At 38.7% G+C, this 20033-nt stretch overlaps 2 protein-coding genes, 1 long non-coding RNA gene and 1 pseudogene across 4 annotated transcripts in view; 1 reads left to right on the forward strand and 3 right to left on the reverse strand.

The window, feature by feature from the left end:
- Positions 1-4081, forward strand: part of WWC2 (WW and C2 domain containing 2) — a 95962-nt gene extending 91881 nt beyond the window's left edge. For both annotated transcript variants that reach the window (XM_030238833.2, XM_050973509.1), the window contains one exon: positions 1397-4081. In XM_030238833.2, coding sequence (XP_030094693.2) covers positions 1397-1463 — 67 coding nt within the window. In that variant the 3' untranslated portion in view covers positions 1464-4081. The remainder of the gene's footprint in view (positions 1-1396) is intronic.
- The window catches only part of LOC115485304 (uncharacterized), a 54798-nt gene that overhangs the window by 28514 nt on the left and 6251 nt on the right, over positions 1-20033 (reverse strand). The gene's annotated exons all lie outside the window — the stretch shown is intronic.
- On the reverse strand, positions 2539-5528 carry LOC115485303 (claudin-22-like; annotated as a pseudogene).
- Positions 6733-7386, reverse strand: LOC103825750 (claudin-22). The gene has a single exon (XM_009101006.2). It carries the CDS (start codon positions 7384-7386, stop codon positions 6733-6735), a length of 654 nt encoding a protein of 217 aa, XP_009099254.1.

Raw genomic sequence — 20033 nt, forward strand, 5'->3', positions numbered from 1 at the left:
AACACTATTTATCTTAAACCTTAATCCTCACTGGTCTAAATTCCTAAAAGGCTGGCAAGGCTTGCAGGCTGGAGGCCACAATTAAATATAAAAAGAAACATACATCTATTGATTGAAAAACGCAGTGCTTGCTCTTGCACATAGAAACAGTACTGCAAGTTAATTTTTGTTTTGTCAGTTACTACACATTTTTCAAGTTTGAATTTTGGATTCCTTTGTAGGAAATTTAAGTCAGCTGCTGAGACTTTTTTCCCTTTTTTTAACCTTCTTTTGTGAGCAGTTGGAGGAATCTATATGCAAGTAGGGGCCTGTGAGGCAGCATGTATTGCAAACCATAGCTGTAAGTGATGCAGAATCAAAGCAAGAGAGAAAGGAAAGGGGTTCCTTAGCTAAGATGTGTTACAGCTGAGTTATTTATCTTCAGCTTGAAATTCAGAGCATCCTGAAGGTTTCACTTTTTGTGCATGTCTTGAGAAAAGGTTTCAGTCAGTGCTGGTCATTTAAGAGTCATCACAGACAGACTGCTGCCTAAATCTAGAGGAATGTGTAATAGTGCCTAAAACCCCATTCCCCTGCAAGAAGGGTATCAAAAGGCTCTATTTTCCTTTATTTTCTAGTCACCACACAACTAGGAAGAGAAAGCCAGTTTAGGTTGATGTTGCTCTGAGCTACTGTTTTTCATGGAAACTCAAGCTTCTCCAGTGGAAAACATGGTTTAGTCTTTTGGATAAATACTTACCTCTGGAGGCTGAATTGTGCATGCCCTGCTAGCTGGACTTGTTACAGTGCTGTGGCCTCAGACTAATCACAGAGAGACATTTTTAAAGCTCTCAAGAAGAATGACTCTTCTGAGCTTTAATTTTTAAGCCCCCAATACTTCTCTTCTGCTTTCCAGCCTGCTGCTCGGCAGCCCTGTGTAAACTTGTTATGCTTTAGTAATGTCTCGGTTCATAGGTGACAGAAAAGGTAGCAGCACAGGGGAAGCAACTGGAGAATGGGTTGACAATTCTGCTTCTCTGAGCCTTGCCCAGACACGACTATTCCCCGCTTGGCCTTTTCCCAAGTCAGGATAAAATGATTTATTTTGCCTTCTCATCCCCCTACTGAAAATATCATCATTGGAAATTCAGTGACTGGAACAATATTTCAGTCTTATCATTGCAGTTATTAATGAAATACTGGTAGTTTTTCTCTTTCAAAACTGGAACTGCTTTTTACATAAATCTGCATAAGAAGGTTATTGTGTCAGAATGCTACATTTGTTGTAAATAAATTTTCTGTGTATTCTCCAAACCTGTGTTTTAAAGAACTATGCTCTTAGATTAGCAACTCTACAGCAGGTAACATTGAAGTCATGCCACAAATGGTAAAAATATCCCTTGTTTTCTAATTTCAGGGAGAAGATAGCATACTTCACAAGAGCAAAGATCAGTATACCAGCCCTTCCAGCTGATGACGTATAATTATGCATTTTCATTGAAGTGTTTTTTCCACTTGTTCATCTCTTTTCAGATGAGCTTGGTAGTTCCAGTGATGTGCTTTTAAAGATCTTCTATTTTACATTCACTATTGGTATGTTTATTTGTAAAATATAGTGAACTGAATTGTTGAAAGCTTAAAAAATGGCAAAAGCCCCCAACAAACAGAAAACCAAAGTAGATTAATTTTGGTATGCTGATGCTGATTTTGTACAGTTTGTGTGTATCGCATCTGTGTTTTTATTTTGTAAAGATGGAACAAAGGAACAAAGGCAGTACTAAGCATGTATCCTGTTGAACTGCACTGTGTTGAGAAAAATTATGTTCAACAGACAATTGTTTATCTTTTCACTATTTTCATGTGAGCAGACTGTGAAAATGGCTGTTCTGCCATGCAATACTTTTGTACAAGAGTGTAACTTTTATAGTTTAAAGCTAACCACAAGCATAAGCTCCTTTCCAAAACAATCCAGGCTGCCTCACAACAGCTGCTGATTAGATTCATCATCCACGGTGTAATTTTGTTTCTGAAAATAAATTTCTTCTGGTTTTGTTTTTTAATACGTTGTAGGAAGATACAGAGTTCAGAGTTTAGATTTGTGAATGTACAGTACTTTAACCTGCACTAAAAGGTTTCTTGTATCTGCGGGAGAGTGAGAAAGGCAAGGCAGACAAGTAACCCTAAAAACTTAACTTTGAGACTACCAAAAGGGGCAGCTGCTTTCTGAACAGGATGAATCAAATTCATAATACCACCATGGAAATTGGAATAGTAATACCCACTGTGCTCTTAAAACAGAGAGTTTTTCTCTGTTGATTGTTTGTCCTAGGGGACTGTCTGATTGCCAGCTAGGAATAATGAAGAAGTGTGTTAGGTTTGCAGATCTGAAGATGCATCATGGAAGTATTTATACCAGAAAAAAATCTCTCACATGCTAACTCAGATAACAGAAGTCCTGTTGGTAAGGTAAACCATTTTCTGAAAAAGCTCCTTACTAAAAATCTGCACAAATTTTGGTACAATAAATAACAATTTTTAAAATATACAATTGACCCTCTATGCAGTTGGGGATGCACATGTTTAATGAATAGATGTGAACAGCTTGTTTCAAATGTCTTACATGCTTCTTCCTGGCAGCCTGCTTCATCAGAAGGCAACTTGGATGCCTTCTGTTAGAAGTTCAGAACATTGGATGTAGATGTTCAAGCAGTCCTGTCTTGGTAAAGCAGTTGGGGTCATCTTCTGTGGATACTGTGTAAGTAGGTGGATATTGCAGAGAACAGGAAATATTTCATTTTCTACTTAGTATGTTGCACTCAGATGTATTTAATTCACTGGCCACAGTTTTCTTCCCCAATCAACAAGCCACATTGCATGAATTTCATCTTTCAGAAATGTTATAATTACTTGCTGAGCAAATGGAAACAATATAACCACAATATGGTAGCAGCTGTCTGAGATTCAAAGTGACAATGCTGTAATGACAGGTCTGTGTAATGCCCAAGGGATTTCTTATGCACAAATACATCAGTTCACTGAAATATAAAGCCAAACATGCTATTTTGAGCAAGATGACTGATTGAACATCCTTTATGAATGCCCCATTTGTTTTTTGTTTCTTTGGTTTGAGATAACATTCATGTTTGAAAGGTCAATTTACAAAAAAAATCTGGAATTATTTAATGTAGAGGTGAAATGAAGGTTGACAGTTTCATCTTCTCAATTTGATTATATAAGGTGTTTTTAGAATGATGTTTCGAGGTCTACTTTATGATTTTTCTTTTATTTATTTACAGTCTTATTTATGTTCTGTGTAATGTAGTTCAGTTCTGGCCATAAAAGTATTTGTCATTAAGGATGCTATTGTGAAAAAGTACTTAGAGGCATCTAAATTCTTGCCCAGTTAGCTGGTTTTTCTCAAATGTTGAATAATTTTCCAAATAAAAAGTATTATTGTCTGATTAGTAAGCATAAAGTGAAGTCAAAACTTATATATTGCTGGCCTCAGCTTACAAAACTCCTTTAGAAATGAGAGACAGACATATTCATGCTCTTCATTTTCCAGATTTGTAAAGTTGAACATTTTTATAGGCAGCTTTAACAATTCTGGGTTTGGAGTTTGGGGGTTTTTTACTAATTCAGTGTGTCACACTTGAAACACTCAATAGAATAAGCTAAAATATTACATAAAAATAAAGTCCCATCAGTGTAAAGTGTACTCTTGAAGTGAAATTTACCCTGCACAGCAAGGTATAACGAATGTGATTAGTTCTATTTCCAGGTACCAATGTCAGTGCAGTTGAATATATCAAAAAGTAAATATTACTGGTACAAGAATATTTAGCCAAATGAGCAAAGTTTAGCAGAAATTGTAATAGAACACAAATAATTTTAAGATTATTTTTCCTTGTACTATTGCTATGTTTATACTGTATTAAATATCAAATGCTCAGGACTGAACTAAATATTTAATCAGGTTATATTCTGAATGTGTTTCTGTTCTAATTTTGTCTGTAAGAGTATGCAAGTACATTACATAGATTAACTTGTCTCTGCACTTTTCATGTGTTTCAGTGATTGGAAAATACATTTTTTAACAAAGCTCTTTTCCAGACCAGTGTATTATTTAATTCTTTTATTGCTCTTCTATCTCTCTATATGGTCTTTGCAGAAACAGATGGCTGCTACAGCTTTGTCAATGTAAAATCATGGCAATTTGTAGAAAGTTCACATCAATCACTGACAGATGTTAGCATAAGTTATATGGAAACTAATTCATATACTTGAAGTTAGTTCTTTACATTCATGAAGTAAAAACTGCACCTGCAATGAACATGGTTGAGTCTCCTCCAGACAACAGCTCATTATTGGCCAGAAATACTGGCTTTCCTTAGAGAGAGATTGGGCAGGGATAGAGGTGGTCATATTCTCTCTCTCTCTCACAATGGAGATTCTTGCATTACATTACATAATGTCTGAGAACTTTTAGTTTACTGTAAATGATACAGGCCCAGCAAACTACATTTAAGGCTGAACTGCATAGGTTTTTGTAGTGCATGGTGAACTGGTGATACAAACTCTTTCAGACTTCAACTAATATTCTTTTGTAAAAAATACATAAAACAGCCCCAGTAGGAGTTCTGCCATTTAAAATATGGTCAAGTCTCCATGCAGGCCTAGTGATTAAAATTTTTATACTCACTCCCCCAAGTCATACCACAAAAACAGAATCTGCCATTTATCAGACTTGGGAGAAATACAGTGGTGGCTTAAATTGCCATAGCTCATCAATTCATGTAATTAAAAGTGGAAGTAAGTAGTGATTAAAGGAACTACTTGGTAAGAAAGAATCCCACCCCCACTCTTGTAAACAGTAACCTGTCTGTTCAGCAAGTCATTGTCTCTTACTGTAATGCAAGCAAGATTTTAGAAAACCTACCCTGCCCTTTTTTAAGTCTTCCATTTCCAGTTTCCAGATGCTGATGGGCATCTTGTATATCTGCCATTGGATACTGCTCTTGTAAGTGATGGTCAGGTGATAAACAGATTGTGGGAGAGTAGTAGAGATCCCCCTAGAATTAGAATAAATCCACAAACTGAGCACTGAACAGTGCATCCCCTAATTCCTATCTGGGCAGAATCTCTGGGATGCTGCCATTCCCAATCTCCTAGATTACAGTGTAAGCAAGAGACACGGTCTCCTGGAGTACTCTTCCAAGTAGTAGCAGCTTTTTTTATCTTCTGCACTGTATCCTCCATCTTTAGACAGGCCAAACCAGGACTGGAGATCACAAGGCTCAGAAGTCCTAGTCCATTTTATGTAGCTACTAAAATCATGGAAATCTTGAATTCTAGGAAAGAATAATAATCTTTACACTGTGTTCCTACATCATTTGCCAGAGTCACATGCTCCAAAGCTCTGGTGCATTTATGTCTAAGTTGAGATTTTTCCAGCCTGGTAAGTAGTTACAGGTATCAGTTAAAATCCTTCCTAGCACAGACAACAGAAATCCAGCTACCAATAGTCTGTGTCTGCTTGCCAAGTTCATTTTTTGCAATCACAGAGGCCCAAAACCATTGGCTTTTGCAGGCAGTGTTCAGCTCAGTTCTTGGTGTCTCTGTCATAAATACACACAAGTTAAAACAATGCTCTATGAAGTATGAAGTACTTCTCCCCTCCTTCCTGCTTTGTGTTGCCTGGTTCCACGTGCAGTGTTTGGGGGACAGGGATATGGTGTGGTAAAGCAGTAGCAGAATGGTGTGGCCACAGTTGGGCTCACTTTCCATTGTTTTTTTATTTGAGAAACACATATACTTGCTTTTCCATCAATCAGCTAAAGCATTACAGCAGTTTTGCTGATTTTGGCATCTCACAGTTTGTTTTTAAGTTCTAATATCACATTGATGCACTTCCACTTCTAAGTGGAAATAACACTGTCTGCTTTGTGGCCAATTAAATGTCATATGTTTAATGTCAAATATACAGCAATGTGTTCAAACACGAGTGAATGGAACTTAAAGAACCTTGGATAGGATGCATAATGACTCAAGACCTGTGTCAGAGGAAGACAGCTACACTGGTTTTTAAAGCAGCATTTCTCAGCCTATTTTTGGTGCATAAAGTATGCAGGTGCCAGAAACACTTAGAATAACTTGTAGGGGCAGTTTAATGTGGCAGACTGGAAAAACACAGCTTGTTGGGTCTAAGCACCCACACCATCACACCCATGCACAAAAATACAGTTGCAAAGCTTGCTACAATTTCAGAAACTCACTATTTCCAATTACACAGAAAAACCATTTGACGCAATGCAGGTATTCAGACTGTTTAGGATCTCTAAGTTCATATGTCACTGCATCAGTCAAGTGGAAAACTGCAACAGGGAGTAAAACTTTGGGACTTATTTCACTGGTTACATAAAAAAGGAAGCACATTTTGTTTAAAATCCAAGCTGTAAGTGAACATGCATATTCGTTTTCAGGATTTTACATTGCAGTGAAGAAAGCAAAAGCACCTTTTCTGTGCAGTCTGTGAACACCTCAGCATTTTGCTGTGAAACAGTTTTAAGCAGTTCCACAGGTGAGAAAACACACCACCTTCCAATACCAGTTTATGGAGAAAACAGATATAAATTCAGGAAATCAGCTGGATAACAAAGAGTCCTTTGAATTACTACCGGAACAAGCTTCTGGCTTGCACTAGGGTTTGGAAAAGATAGGGCAGTGTTGCTGTACTGCTTAAAACCTCCCATTTTAAGGCCTTGTTTCAGTTTCCAAGCATTGACACTGATCCTGCTGTTCTGCTACTGCATAATGGACTGAAGACGGATGGACTTCAGTAGAACAGATTGTGCAATTAAGTAGAGATCCTCCTAATATAAGACAAAATCCAGCAAGCCAGCCAACAAACAATGCTTCCCCGAAATCCCACCTGGGAACAATATCTGGTATATTCTCATCCCAAAATTCCTGGACTGTGGCATGGGCAACCCAGGAAACTGGGACAATAGCTGTAATCCCCGATATCCAGAAGAGAATTCCTCCAAACAGCAACAACCGTTTCTTTTGTTCCTGTTGTCTTTCACCAATTTTCAAACAGTCCAACCCAAATCCTGAGAGCAAAAGGCCCAAAAGCCCCGATCCATTGGAAAAAAACATCAAAATCCTAGAAATCCTGAGCTCTGGAGGCAAAGCTAGGAAAGAATCAAAGTCCTTGCATTGCATTCCGCCTTCTTCCTGGACAACACAAGCTTGCCAGAGTCCCATGGTCCAGATCTCCAGTTCATTTAGTTCCAAGTTAAGGTTTTTCCACTGGGGTAGATAGGTGGTGAGACAGGACAGGACCCATCCCAACAGAGAGACCAATATGCCACTTAATTGCATCACTGGTTGATAGACTAAGGCCATTGTAAGAGCCGAGTCCTGAAAGCTTGAGGAGAAAGGTCTCCCCAGCAGATCTGTACCAACTGCTACCTTGAGTGATGGTGGAAGCTGTGATGACTTTAGGTCTCTGCTGCCCCAAATATAAGCCCTTGCTATTAACCCTTTGCAAGCTCTGAAACACGTTTTTGTTCTTCACGAATATAAAGTTTCACATAAAGGACGAAGGACTTCACTAAACCATGAGTTAGGCTTTCCGATAAGGATTTGATCTGTTACCTTCCAATTTGCTTGGTAAAATTATATCCCAATGCTTGATGATTACAAGCCTGAGGATGAACAAAGAGGGCTCTATGACCCCTCACCCTAAAACACAACAGAAATCTTTGTGCTTCAATACGGATTAATTAGATTTTAAGTGGTGATAAAAAGGCAGCTCTGTGTGCAACAGGACTTCATTGTAATAGCTAAATTTGAGATTTCAGGGATGTAAATCAAGGCCTTGTAAGAAAGGTAGACTGTTTGCCTATAATCTTTATTCTTAGGCTTCCTCAACATACATAATGGCTTATCTTCCACTGCCCTGTTTTATGTACCCAGCACTGTAAAAGACACTTTGTAAAAGATCCTTATGTTTCACATTTTCTACATTCATTTCTTTTAAAATGGGCTTTGTTTTGACGGACTCTTAAGGGGAAAAGGAGACGGGTATGGTGAAAGTACCATAGAGAATGAAATCCTAGACATGCCCTCCACCATAATGAACCCGGGCAGACCCAGCGTAAACTCTACCTGCCCCAGGACTTCAGCAACACCACGGTAGCAGCTTACACCAGCTCAGTGTCCCCTTTCCTAAAGCCCATGTCCCAGATGGCACACAGAGTATTCACTTAGCATCTAACAACATTTGGCACACAATGCTCCCAGGGCCAGGAATGCCTAGCACACCTTTCTGATCAAAGCAAGATACTATTATGCCATTACCCCATTAGGAAACCCTGCTTTTTCCTTCTCTCATGTCAGCTAACTTTGTGCTTGTCTACAGGGTCAGAAGGAGAACATCTGTTTGCTGTTTCCCTTCCCGCATGTAACAGCACAGCCTGTCTGGGAAGAAGCTGAGCAGCATGAACACGTCCACAAGAGTATGACCTAGAGATATTTTCCAGTCTTTCTTTATTTCATTTCCTAGATGTGATTATTTATCTGTATATTTAAATTCTCATTTGCTCAAAATGGGTTATGTGATGGGAAAACATAACGCTAATTTTAAAGGTTTCCAAAATCCTGAATCATTATCATGGGTATCATTAAGGGTATCATTAAGAACTGCCACTGTGAGTTGATTTCTTCTTCCTCATTTTACAGAGAGTTTTAAATTCAAATCCTTGGTTTTTTCCTATCACAAGCTGTGAAGAACCAACAAAAAACCCCCAGAAAGATGATCTCCTTTTCTTTAGTACCCACCCATTAGTTCGACAGCTTATACTTGACCAAAAAATTACTATGCACAAGACCAGAAATCACCAAGGATATAACTGACAACACTTGGAACAGTGTTGCAAGCTAGCCTGTAACTTTGGCCATCCTCAGGGTAAAAGAAAAATAAGACAGATCAATCATTATTCATTCATTCATTCATTCTCCAGACTGTATTTTCATATTTGGTAGTGTTGTTTCTGTCCCCTTTCTCTATTCAGGGGAGGAATGCTAGTTCTGGAAATCCTTGTGACTTTCAACAAAAATCTCCATAACACCATTTAAATAATTTTTAAGATAAACAACCATGACTTAGGAGTGATTCTGCTCCTTCAGGGACTACATGCTTATCTGACTTTAAAATCACAGTTATTGAAAGACTATTATGGAAGCCTGTTGCACTTCTCTTGACTATGAACATTTAATATTTTCTTCTCTGCTCTTAATTCCAACAGTCAATATAGTCTGAGAACAGCATCCATCTTGCAAATGTTGATTACAACAAGCACAGTATACAAGTCTTTAAATTATAGCCATCAGAAGCATTGGAACTGCTGCATTAGTAGGATCTGCCAATCAGTTCTGCAGCTTACTATTAACAATGCACTAACTTTGAGCAAGAAAAGCTTCCTTACACTATTCTGGATAAGATTTTATGCAATTCTTATTCTTTTGGAGGGGAGGAGAAGGCAACACTTGCCTTGGCACTAGGATTGTAACAACGTCTGAAATGCCTTTACTTGGAACTTACTGATCTTACGAAAAACCACAGCTGGACTATGTACATTCTTAGGTCAGTCACTGCCTTACTCTTATCTCCCTTGTTCTTCTTTCACAATTTTCCTCCCCACTGTTACTTTTTTTTCTCTACATCTAAAAATATCTCATTTTCAGAATAATTGTATTTGGTGGTCTTGTTCCTACACAGATGTGTCAGAGTTACTACAAAGCCTAGAAGGGCTAGAACTGAGGTCCCATCAGTTTCTGTCCTATGGCTCAGAGCAATTTGAAACATAAGCCCAGGATTTACTGTTACACTGCCATGACAACAAACGTCTGCCAACATCTGCACAGCCTGAAACAACAGATCATCTCGGGGTTTCAGTGGAGATGGCCACTGAAAGATGGCTCCCAGGCCAGTAGGGCAGGGAAGGTGCCTGCCAGGAACTTCTGCAGCCAGTGGCAAGGGGCCCATGCACAAGAGAGCTGCTCCAGGGCAACTCTGCCCCCGCTCCCCTTGTCAGCCTCTGCAGCAAGCACTGTGCTTGTGCAACACAGGCTTGTCAAGAAGAAAAGGAAGAGCAGGTTCAGCTATCACTGACCAATGTGCTTTCAGGTAAGGAAGGTGAGGACAGATTTAGAGGGAGTTTTGACTGGGTTTAGAGCATTTATTCCCCATTCCTTTTTCTGTATGGACTTTAAAGTCTGAGGTATGTAACATACACGGACACCAGCATACAGAGGCCTATGCAGGTAAAATAATGCCTTTGAAGAATATAGTGCTGGTCATGATCAGGTTCATACAGGTTCAGTAAAACTTTTCAAGTACTGGAGATCACATCATTCATTCAAGCATAATTTTGCAAATAGATTTTGACTAGACTAAAGCAGAATCAGAGTGGTCAGTGTGCATATCATCTTACCTAGTTAAATGCATTAAATTTTTACTCCCCATGAAACCATTTCAGGCTGAACACAAGGATTCCAAATCTCACTGCAAGTGATACATATTCTCTTTAAAAGCTACACTAATCCTTCTGGGAACCTCCATGGCCAAGAATAGATACTTTATCCCCTGCAAAGAGTAGTAGAGAATTGTTGTCTTTACATGGTTCAGGAGCCCACACAATTCTCCAAATGCTTAGTAGTCATTGTAAGTGAAAAGAAATACAAAGTTTACCACTTAGTAATCTGATTAGGCAATTTAAGCTCCCAAAAGCAGAATTATGAGACTGGCTCTTTCCTAACTTTCAGTTCCTTTGTAAAGCACATTCATGTTGTGGGCTTGTTTATTCTCCTCCAGTGGTCCAAAAAGTGTGTTCATTTGAAGTAGGATTGTCCCTGGTACCATTGCCCAGACACTGCTGTTGTTTTGCTAATTTGAAGATAGTCCTGGAGTTCCCTAAATTTTTGGTGTTGTTGCTCATTTAAATATCAAGTATTTTCATAAATCATTCTCAGGTCTTTCAATTTTAGATTCCCATCTTATAGACATATGTGCAAAATATGGAAATAAGAGCTAGTGTATAGATTTTCTATGGCAGAATCTCAGTTACAGCCAGTAAAACAGGTGCTCTCAGAAGCTGGCGAGGCAGTGTCTTCAGCATCTTACTATGAGGGACTTAATTCATTCAGCTTGGCAGTCTTTTGCTTGTCACCTTATTGCTTGAACTAGAAGTCAGGAGAGTTAACATTTCCCTACCCAGGTAGGAATCCATTTCTTTGTGAAGCTGGAAAATCTTTTGGGTTTGCACAGCCAATGTGCTCTTCAGTGAAACCACAGAAACACCAAGCAAATAACACAACCCATACTGCTATCTACACTGACTTACTCTAGTCTGCATTTGAGATTTGACAAAAATTATTATTTGTATTGGTAGACCTTAAGGTTTCAGGATGCTTCAGAGAGCATCACAGTACAGAAGCCGACTTCTCCTAGAGTATCTATCTGTGTGTCTCCAAATCTTGAGAGTCATAAACTTCACAAGAGAGCGACAGCAGGTACCTTTTGACCTCCTAATGATGTGGACTAATCTAAATTTTATTTATTTATTCCTGAAGTTAGCATGGTGGTTCTTCTGTGTGAGTTCCTCTGTTTCCCTCATTGGAATTACAGTATCAGGTTAGACACAGCCTCACATAGAGCTGGAAGGGTAAATGTAGTAATGTGAGAAGCTCAGAATCAAAGCAACACAATGTCCACTAGTATACCCCACTCCAATGTATGAGTGGCACTTGTTATACTTCTTTATTCTTGAACCCTAGTGCAATCCACAACAGCAACCTTTAATTATGGGCACTTAGAAGCCATTGTGAAAGCAGGTAAGAGGCAATATAGAGAGGGGCATGCCAGTTATGAAGTTAATGACAATTTCCATCTTGAAAAGGGAAAAGAGAGTAACTTTAAACACACACAGCTCATGGTGTCATTACACTTTCACTAAAAACTGAACTCAATATTTAGAGGTGATGATTTATAAGACCACATTATTTGTTTCTGTATTACATCTGAAGACACTGACACTCAGTGAATGCTAGGACACTGCTAGAGCAAAGTCAGAAACCCAAACAACTGAATATTTTGTGGAGAATTTAGAGAATGGGACAGTCCAGCAGAGACAAAAAAAATCATCACAAAGGCCACAACACCTCTTCTGACCCATCCCCCCCAGGGTAGACAGTGAGGACACCCCAGCAGTGCAGCACCTTCAGGAGAGCCAGGAAGGGTCTGCAGAACCCTCTCAAGTGGGAAAAGGGTACAGCCATCACTGTCCTGATTTCAAAAGGGCATATTCCCTGCTCTTCAGTATTGCAGGGACTTCCCAAGCCTGCACACCTTCCCTCTTCAAACGCTGGTTATAATTCATTAAGCAACTTTAGTAAGAGCCTGTTACACGTGCAAAAGAAATGTACTCCTGTGGCTGAAAGACCTTGCTAACAGTTTCACTTCTGCAAGATCAATCAAAAGCTTGAAATAGGATGTCATGTAGAACTAATGGTAGTTGCACAAAATCTTGAAGGGAAAGGCACTGAAAGAGTCAAGCACAGCAACATGAAACTGCTGATTTCTGCCTTAGGGACTTATTCAAAACATTGAAATGAGAGAAGGTAGATTTGCCATCATTACACTGAAAAAATAAAGAATGCTTTAAGGCTCAGTACTTCAGCCTTTGCAAAACTTTTCCATCACCATCCCAATCCAGACTTCAAAGTAAGGGTTGACTGGGTTAGAAAATTAGTCTTATTCTTCAGGGAATTATTTTTGATATACTGTCAATACAAGAGATTACTGTAAGTATGAGAACTCATGTCAGTTGAGCAGTGATTGGAATGTGATTTCCTTGAATGATGGAAGTCTAAGAAACTAATTTCTGAGCTGTGAAATGTATGGGCTTATTTATCCCTGTGCATCCCTCATTGGGAGATTCTGGTTTAATAGAGTGTTACAGATATATATTTCTATAATGCTTTTCATTTGACATCTGCAGACAATTATTATAATAAGCTTTCTCTCATTCTTTAAGATATGTTTCTTATTATCAGCAAACTTATGAGAAATTACTTATAGTTGCCAGTTGAAACCTACATATGAATTGTTATTGCATGACAGTTGGGATTACAAAGGTGATACAGACTTGCTAACCATAAATTAGAAGACTGCACACACCTTTTAAAAGCCATCTAGCCAGAAAGTAACATAAACTGTAAGTCAAGGAAGTGTGGAGCACCTATGGCTTTCTGCTTGTCTGCCATATTGAGATTTGAGGGGAAGGGAGAAAAGAACCTGAACAAATTTATGGTTGTTTGAAATATGATTGTTCCTTAGATTCTATTGGATTAAATTGGTTTTGCCCTTTACCTTTTAAGCTTCAGAGAGCTAGGAAATGCAAAAAGGGAAGATCTTTCCTAGGAAGCAATTGTTCTCTCTCACACTACAATATCTTTTCAATTAAAAAGAACACCAAAAAACAAGTAACACCAAAAAAAAAGTAACACCAAAAAAAAAAAAAACCAAACAAACCAAAACCAACAACAACAACAACAACAAAAAACCCACCAAAATCCCAAACCAGCTTTTCTTCCCTCACAGGATTTCATTAGAATTTAAGTATCCCCTCAGTAATGAAATCTATCTAAGCAAACCTATTGTTTACAGAGTTCATGACATCCTGTCATTAACAAATTAAAGCACTAACATTTTCAGTATTAGTTAAAGCTTAAATATACACTTTACTGTTGTCCTCTGCCACATTCATCCTCACCTCCTTCTCTCTACTCCCTCCCACCTTCCCTATTTTACTTCAAGAAAAGCTGAAAGGCCACGATCTCTTCAGGTTCCTTCAGCAGGGCAGAGAGGAGGGAGTCAATCTGAGGTGCCCATGGCCATGGCTGCTCTGGTGGAAAGAATGGAAGGAGGGAAGGCAGGACAGCAGTTTCCTCCCTTCACTTCACCAATTGCAGCCACCCAACAGCACCCTCAGAGTCAAACACTGCCCACAGAGGCGATAGGGGTGATGCACAGAATCCACCAGCACACGTAATGCCCCATGTACTGCAAAACTTGGTGCAACTGAGACAAGCAAGAGTGCAAGAGTTCCAGTGAATGCTGTTATGGAGACAATGTCTGCCCATGTTTCAAATCAGCCCAGAGAGACAGAAATCCTGGAGACTTCTAATAATATGCCTCTGCAATGGTTATGGGACAGTTATTTCTACTTTTACTAACTGATGATGACTGATGACTTGGAAAGGTACTAAGCATCTGCTGCAAAGTATCACACATTTTCCAAACATGTTTTTATAGAGGTGAAGGCTACTTCCATCCAGGGACTCAAACATTTAAACAGAGAATGCTCCATCCTAAATGAAAGTCAGCAAAGGAGCTCAGGTTCCAACTGCAGGAATACAATTATGAAGATGACTAAAATTGGTATTCCCCAATATGAAGATAACTGGTTTCACTTGAGAAGGCATTGCTTTTGATTCTTTGCCCTATCACAAGAGGCTACTTTTAATTTACATGGTACCCAGGAAGAGATACTAAGTGACTGTTTTGAAATATACTCAAGTTTTTGTATTATTTGTACAAAATTCCATGTAGAAAAAGGAAGTAGCTGCACGAGTTAAAGGACTGTACAAAGACATGTTACTGAGCTTGGTAAACACCTGCAAAGCTACATTCACTCATACAGGAACAGCAGTAGTATGCAAGGACAAGCCAAAACTTTATCCAGCCCAGCAGGAAAAAAATATAAAAACATGGCAAGAATAAATTGCTGTTGTCTCCGTCCTCCAGTGTAAAGATCTCTGAGCCTGGAATTTAAATCTAACTTTAGGAGAGAAGTTTTGTTTAAATCTTCCCTGAAGTTAAAAATATTGTGAACAACACCATCTTGTTGGTATATTGGCATTTTAGCCTCTGCATTTTGGCATCTATATTTTGGCAACAAGACTCTAGCCCTAAAAATAAAATGGAAAAAAGTGAATCATCTCAACAGTGGTCTGCTTGAAATCTATGATCTTTCACTGTAAGATATGATCTAAAAATCACTTGGGTTTTTTTTTCTTTATGAGAAGGATACACTTTCCAGTGAATGTACAAATGAGTTTCCAGTAACATTCTGCCAGATGCACAGATGGCATGAGATGAGAAAAGTGCTCCTTGCATCAAGTGTGTGATGATTTTCATAAAGTACAGGTTCAGTGGTTAGGAGCAATACATCTGTACTAATTTAAAACCCCTTTATACTACAGCATATTATCATGCTTCTCTTTATCTAATTATTACTTCCCCACAGGACAATGATCACAGAATTTTCTGCTATTGTGGTAAAAGGAAAAATGGGGCATTATATCCCTCCAAGAGTGCAAGTGAATTTCATTATCTGACCCATATGTCCAGTTATACAGACCATAACCCACAGGAACACCACTGACAGCAGGTTGCTGAAATGCTTTTAACCAGGGGAGTTTCCCCAAAAAGGTAAATTAAATCTAGCTTCCATACAAATTCAAAGAATTAGTAAAAGTCACTTTTGTCCATCTTTATCTTACAAGACAAAACAAAGCAAATGACAACGAATAGACAGCTACTTAGCTTTCCTTTTAAAAAAAAAATCTCAGCTGACAGAATAAACACAGCATTCCTAATAAACCTGTTCTAATGAAGCACTGGATTATGGATCGTATTTCCTAAGCCCATGTTCATGTTCTCACATTTGGTCCTCCCTTTATAAGCAACACTGAGAATCAGAGGGATGTGCACTGTGAGAGGAATGGGAACCCTGCTCTCTTACAAACAACTTTCCTCTTGTTGCAATCCCTTAAAGAAGTAGTGTTTTTTGGTTGTTGTCATCATTAAATCATATTCAGTTTATGATTGGCTGCAATTTTTAATTCTGGTCTATTATTCACATTTCTTGCAGCACACATGCATCCTCTGATGATGTTGATAAGACAAAGCCCTTTCCCAGCTCCTAGCAGATGTATGGAAGATGGGGACTGAATCATTACCCTTCCTTTACTCCCTGCTAGCATCCCTCAATGCATCATGACAGAAAAGCCTTTGTCTCTCACCTCTGCAAACAGTCCCGTTTGTAGAAATGTTCACTGAGCTCCCTGTTGAACTCTTGTTTCATCTCCACAGATGCCAGCATTTTTGAGATTTCTGAATCAGAATTAAACTATGTCCAAGTTGTGAAAAGCTGGAAATGAAGTGGGTTGAGGAAAGGGCTGGGAAAAGATATAGCCTGGGAACATCTGATTAAAAATCTGGAGTTGAGCTCCTAAATACTGTGCCCATGTGAGGCATAGTGCATATATGAAGAAAAGATGTGTCAGCATGTAGCTGTGGCACTTTTCCCTACTTAATAAAAGAGCAGTCACGGTCTCTTTGATTATTTTCTAGAGCACAGAAAACATTAATGTGCTCAAATGATCTCCCAGGTACCACACAGAACATTTACCTTCGATGTAACACATTGTGTTCCACTAAATACAGCAAATAAACTTCTCAGGCTTGTACAGGAAAACATGGTTTTACCTCCAGCTGATCTGGGGCAGCCCAAGCTGCAAAGCCAGCAATCCTCACAAGGCTGAGGAGAGCAGCTGCAATGAAAGTAGTCAGAGGAGGGAACAGTTTTTATCAGAGTACGGCAATTGTGCTGGACACAGCCCTGAACTCCCAATGTAACAGGCAACAGGATCTTCCGACACACTGCTGACTACAAAGCTACATGTTTTGTGCAAGACCAGAAGCAGGCCATGGAAAAGTTTTCATGTTCCCATGGCAAAAAGATAACAAGCACAAACGTCTCCTTTGTCTTTCATATGATTTAGCTTTCTATCAGAGAACAGCAGGACTGAAAATACACTGATAGAGCCTGCTAAGTGACCTAAACAACCAGTAACAGAAAAAGATCGTTGAGTGTGATTGAAAGCACTCAAGTTTCAGTAGATGGATCGACAGTGCCAGGTACTGCAGCACAGCCTGGGACTGCCACAATCCCCACTGCCAGTTGGAACTGGAATTAAAGGCAGAAATGAATGACTCTTGCAAATGAAACAGAAGCGACAAATGCATAATTTGGGAGTTCCCAACTGCTCGGGGAAGAAGCAATAACTGATAGAAAGCTAAGGGCTGCTGAGAGCAGCCTAACATCTCATCAGTAAAGGAAGATTTACAGTCAGCTGGGCAAACTGGGACACAAAACTGTCTTTGGGAATGTGCCTCACAGAAATGCTGCAAACTAAAGCATAAAAAACATCTTTGAAATGCTATGTATATGAAGCATTAGACAATTAATACAGAAAACTTCAGACTCCGCAATGCCACGAGCATCTGAAACAGATAAAAACCTAATTTATAGAGACATATCTAGGGCCTTGGAGGCAAAAAATAAAATAATTTAGATCATAAAGCAAAGAAACACTGGTGTTAGAATTTGGTATGAGAAGCACTTAAGGAAGGGGGTTGTCACAGGATTCATAATGCAGTTTGTATCTACATACATCTTGAACTGCCTTTGACTACCTTGCTTTACTTTGGTTTTAAATGGGGACCAAGGGTGTGGGTTGGAGAACCAAGAGCTCAAAGAGTTTCAACTGAAAGCATACTGACATCCTCAAGCATTAAGAAAAGTCTTCTGTTACCCAGACACACCCAGGTGGGGCCAAATCCAAGAAGGAGCATTAAGAGCACACATTACAGCCATACTCCAAAGCACTGCTTAGCCAGCATCCTATTTCTGCCAGGGACTGGCAGAACAACAGGGTAAGGAGATAATGCTCTATCATACCCTCAATACCTTTTCCAGCTTTCACATAAATGCAGGTCAGGGGCTTCTTAAGTCTAGAGGTTGTGTCTTTGCATTTAATGGCTTGCTCATCAATTGTCCAAGCACTTACGGAAATTATGTTTAACTACAAAAAACCTTCTCAGGCCAACATTACAAAAAACTCTTGCCTGTAGAAGTGTTAGCTAATGGTGAAAGATGGTCTCTTCCCCCTCTTTTAAAATCAGCACCTAAATAAATTTTTCTGCTTATTTCCCTTCGAGGGACTAAAATATATTAGACACAATAGGAGGGCTTTTTAGTTCAGATATCCTAGCAAGACTATTCAAGTTTTCACAAAAATAGCCAGATAACAGAAATATATATTTAAATAATGCCCACAGAAATTAAATATTTCAATGTAAATATGCATATTCCCTCCGGTATTTCATTAATTTAAAAAAAAATGCAAAGCTGTTCAAAATTTCCTTCTTTTTTATTTTTGGTGAATCCAGGCGCCTGCTTTACTTTCAGAAACCGAATGCTGTTTCCACTAGCCTCATCTATCCTTGAAGCTTATAACTTACACTACAAATATTTTTCTTGGTGTTCTGAACAGTGCTTTGTGCCTTCTCTTTGTTTTGTTATGTGCAAAGTAAACACTAATCCCCCTCCAGGCAAAAAAAGACTTACTGCTTCTATCGAAGTGACAAGAAACTCAAAGATAGCCTAAAGTTATTGTATAATAGAAATCAGAACCATAAAGTCAAGTCAGTCTTAATCTACGGGAAAAATATATAAAAATATATATAGGTAAATAAATAAATAAATAAATAAATAAATAAAAGCATGAACAAGTAGAGCTTACAAAATTGGCAATGAGAAGTCCTGAGCTTAAGTTTGGACCTCCACACAAACTGGACCACTAAGAAATCATCACAATTCACAGTCTGGATTCAGTGGCTCTATAGACCAAGGAAAGCAGTATGTGACACACAGAACATGGAAGATGACCAATGGCTGGAAGACGACCAATGGCTGGAAGACAAACTCCAGCCTTTTTCTTAATTCTGATAACAGACATACTTTTAAGAGGCAATCTAACTACATTTTCTGCAAGTACTTTGTTTTCCTTCACCTATAAAAACTATTCCACATTTGAGGTGGCCAGAAAGAACAAAACAATTACTGTGGAAAATACTTGTACCACGAGCAAACTAATTATGCATATTTATAAGGCAAATCGTTTCACTTTCAAAAAAAAAAGGCTATATGGGATGAACATTTAGTGCACAGTACATTTGGCAATAAGTCTAGCAGTGTCAGTATTCTGGTGAGGAAAGTGGTCCTAAGGGTAGATACATCTAATGACTATAGGAGAACTGATAGTAGAAGAGAATTCTTTGATGTTTTATTTAAAAGGTTTGCTCAATAATTCAATAAAGAGATCCATTATATATCAGGAAAGAGTAAGAACATGCCACAAGTACAATCCAGTAATGAATAAAAATCAAACCCACACAAGGATAGCAAGTATCAGTAATTTAGGCAGCATATAATTCACTACTTAACCCTACCAAATTAAGTTATCTGGGGTATAAACCAAGATGGATCCAAACAGTGCCCCTGCTGTAACTGTGAAAGTGAACAGATGAAAAGCACACGGCAGCTCCAATATTTTCCTTAACAGACATACAATGGTCTAATTTTTTTTATCACCTATTGATGCCAGTTTTTTTTTTCAGGATTCCAGGTGAGGCAAATATAAAAAGGAAAAACAAGGAGTATGTGTTTTGGTTTTTTATATCTATCTTTTTCACTCATTTCTGACCAAGCACTGGCAGCTCAGATAGGTATCCAATGCCAATTAATAAATCAAAACTGTGTTGTGCACGAATTTCAAGAACATGATTCAACAGGATTCATCCAAAAAGGGGATATACCTTTCCTTTGTAGAAAAACACATTGCTTTATTGCTCCTAAGTCTCAAAAAGAACATGCTGCATAATAGGATTGGATTTCTAGAATCTCTGGTGAACACACCTCCAAGGACAACTTATTTTCCCCTCATGCTGCCTGTGTTTAGTTTCACATACAGAAGATTAAAAATACTAAATTCTTACATTCCAACATACCTAGCCATTCTGTAGTTTCTAGCAGGAGCTACAGAATTATTTTGCATAACCTCACTAGGAATTTGCAAGC

The sequence above is a fragment of the Serinus canaria genome, chromosome 4, assembly GCF_022539315.1.
Source record: "Serinus canaria isolate serCan28SL12 chromosome 4, serCan2020, whole genome shotgun sequence".
Classification (NCBI taxonomy): domain Eukaryota; kingdom Metazoa; phylum Chordata; class Aves; order Passeriformes; family Fringillidae; genus Serinus; species Serinus canaria.

Coding starts and splice junctions, on each gene's coding strand:
- LOC103825750 (XM_009101006.2), bottom strand. CDS start 7,386: ATGGCCTTAGTCTATCAACCAGTGATGCAATTAAGTGGCATATTGGTC.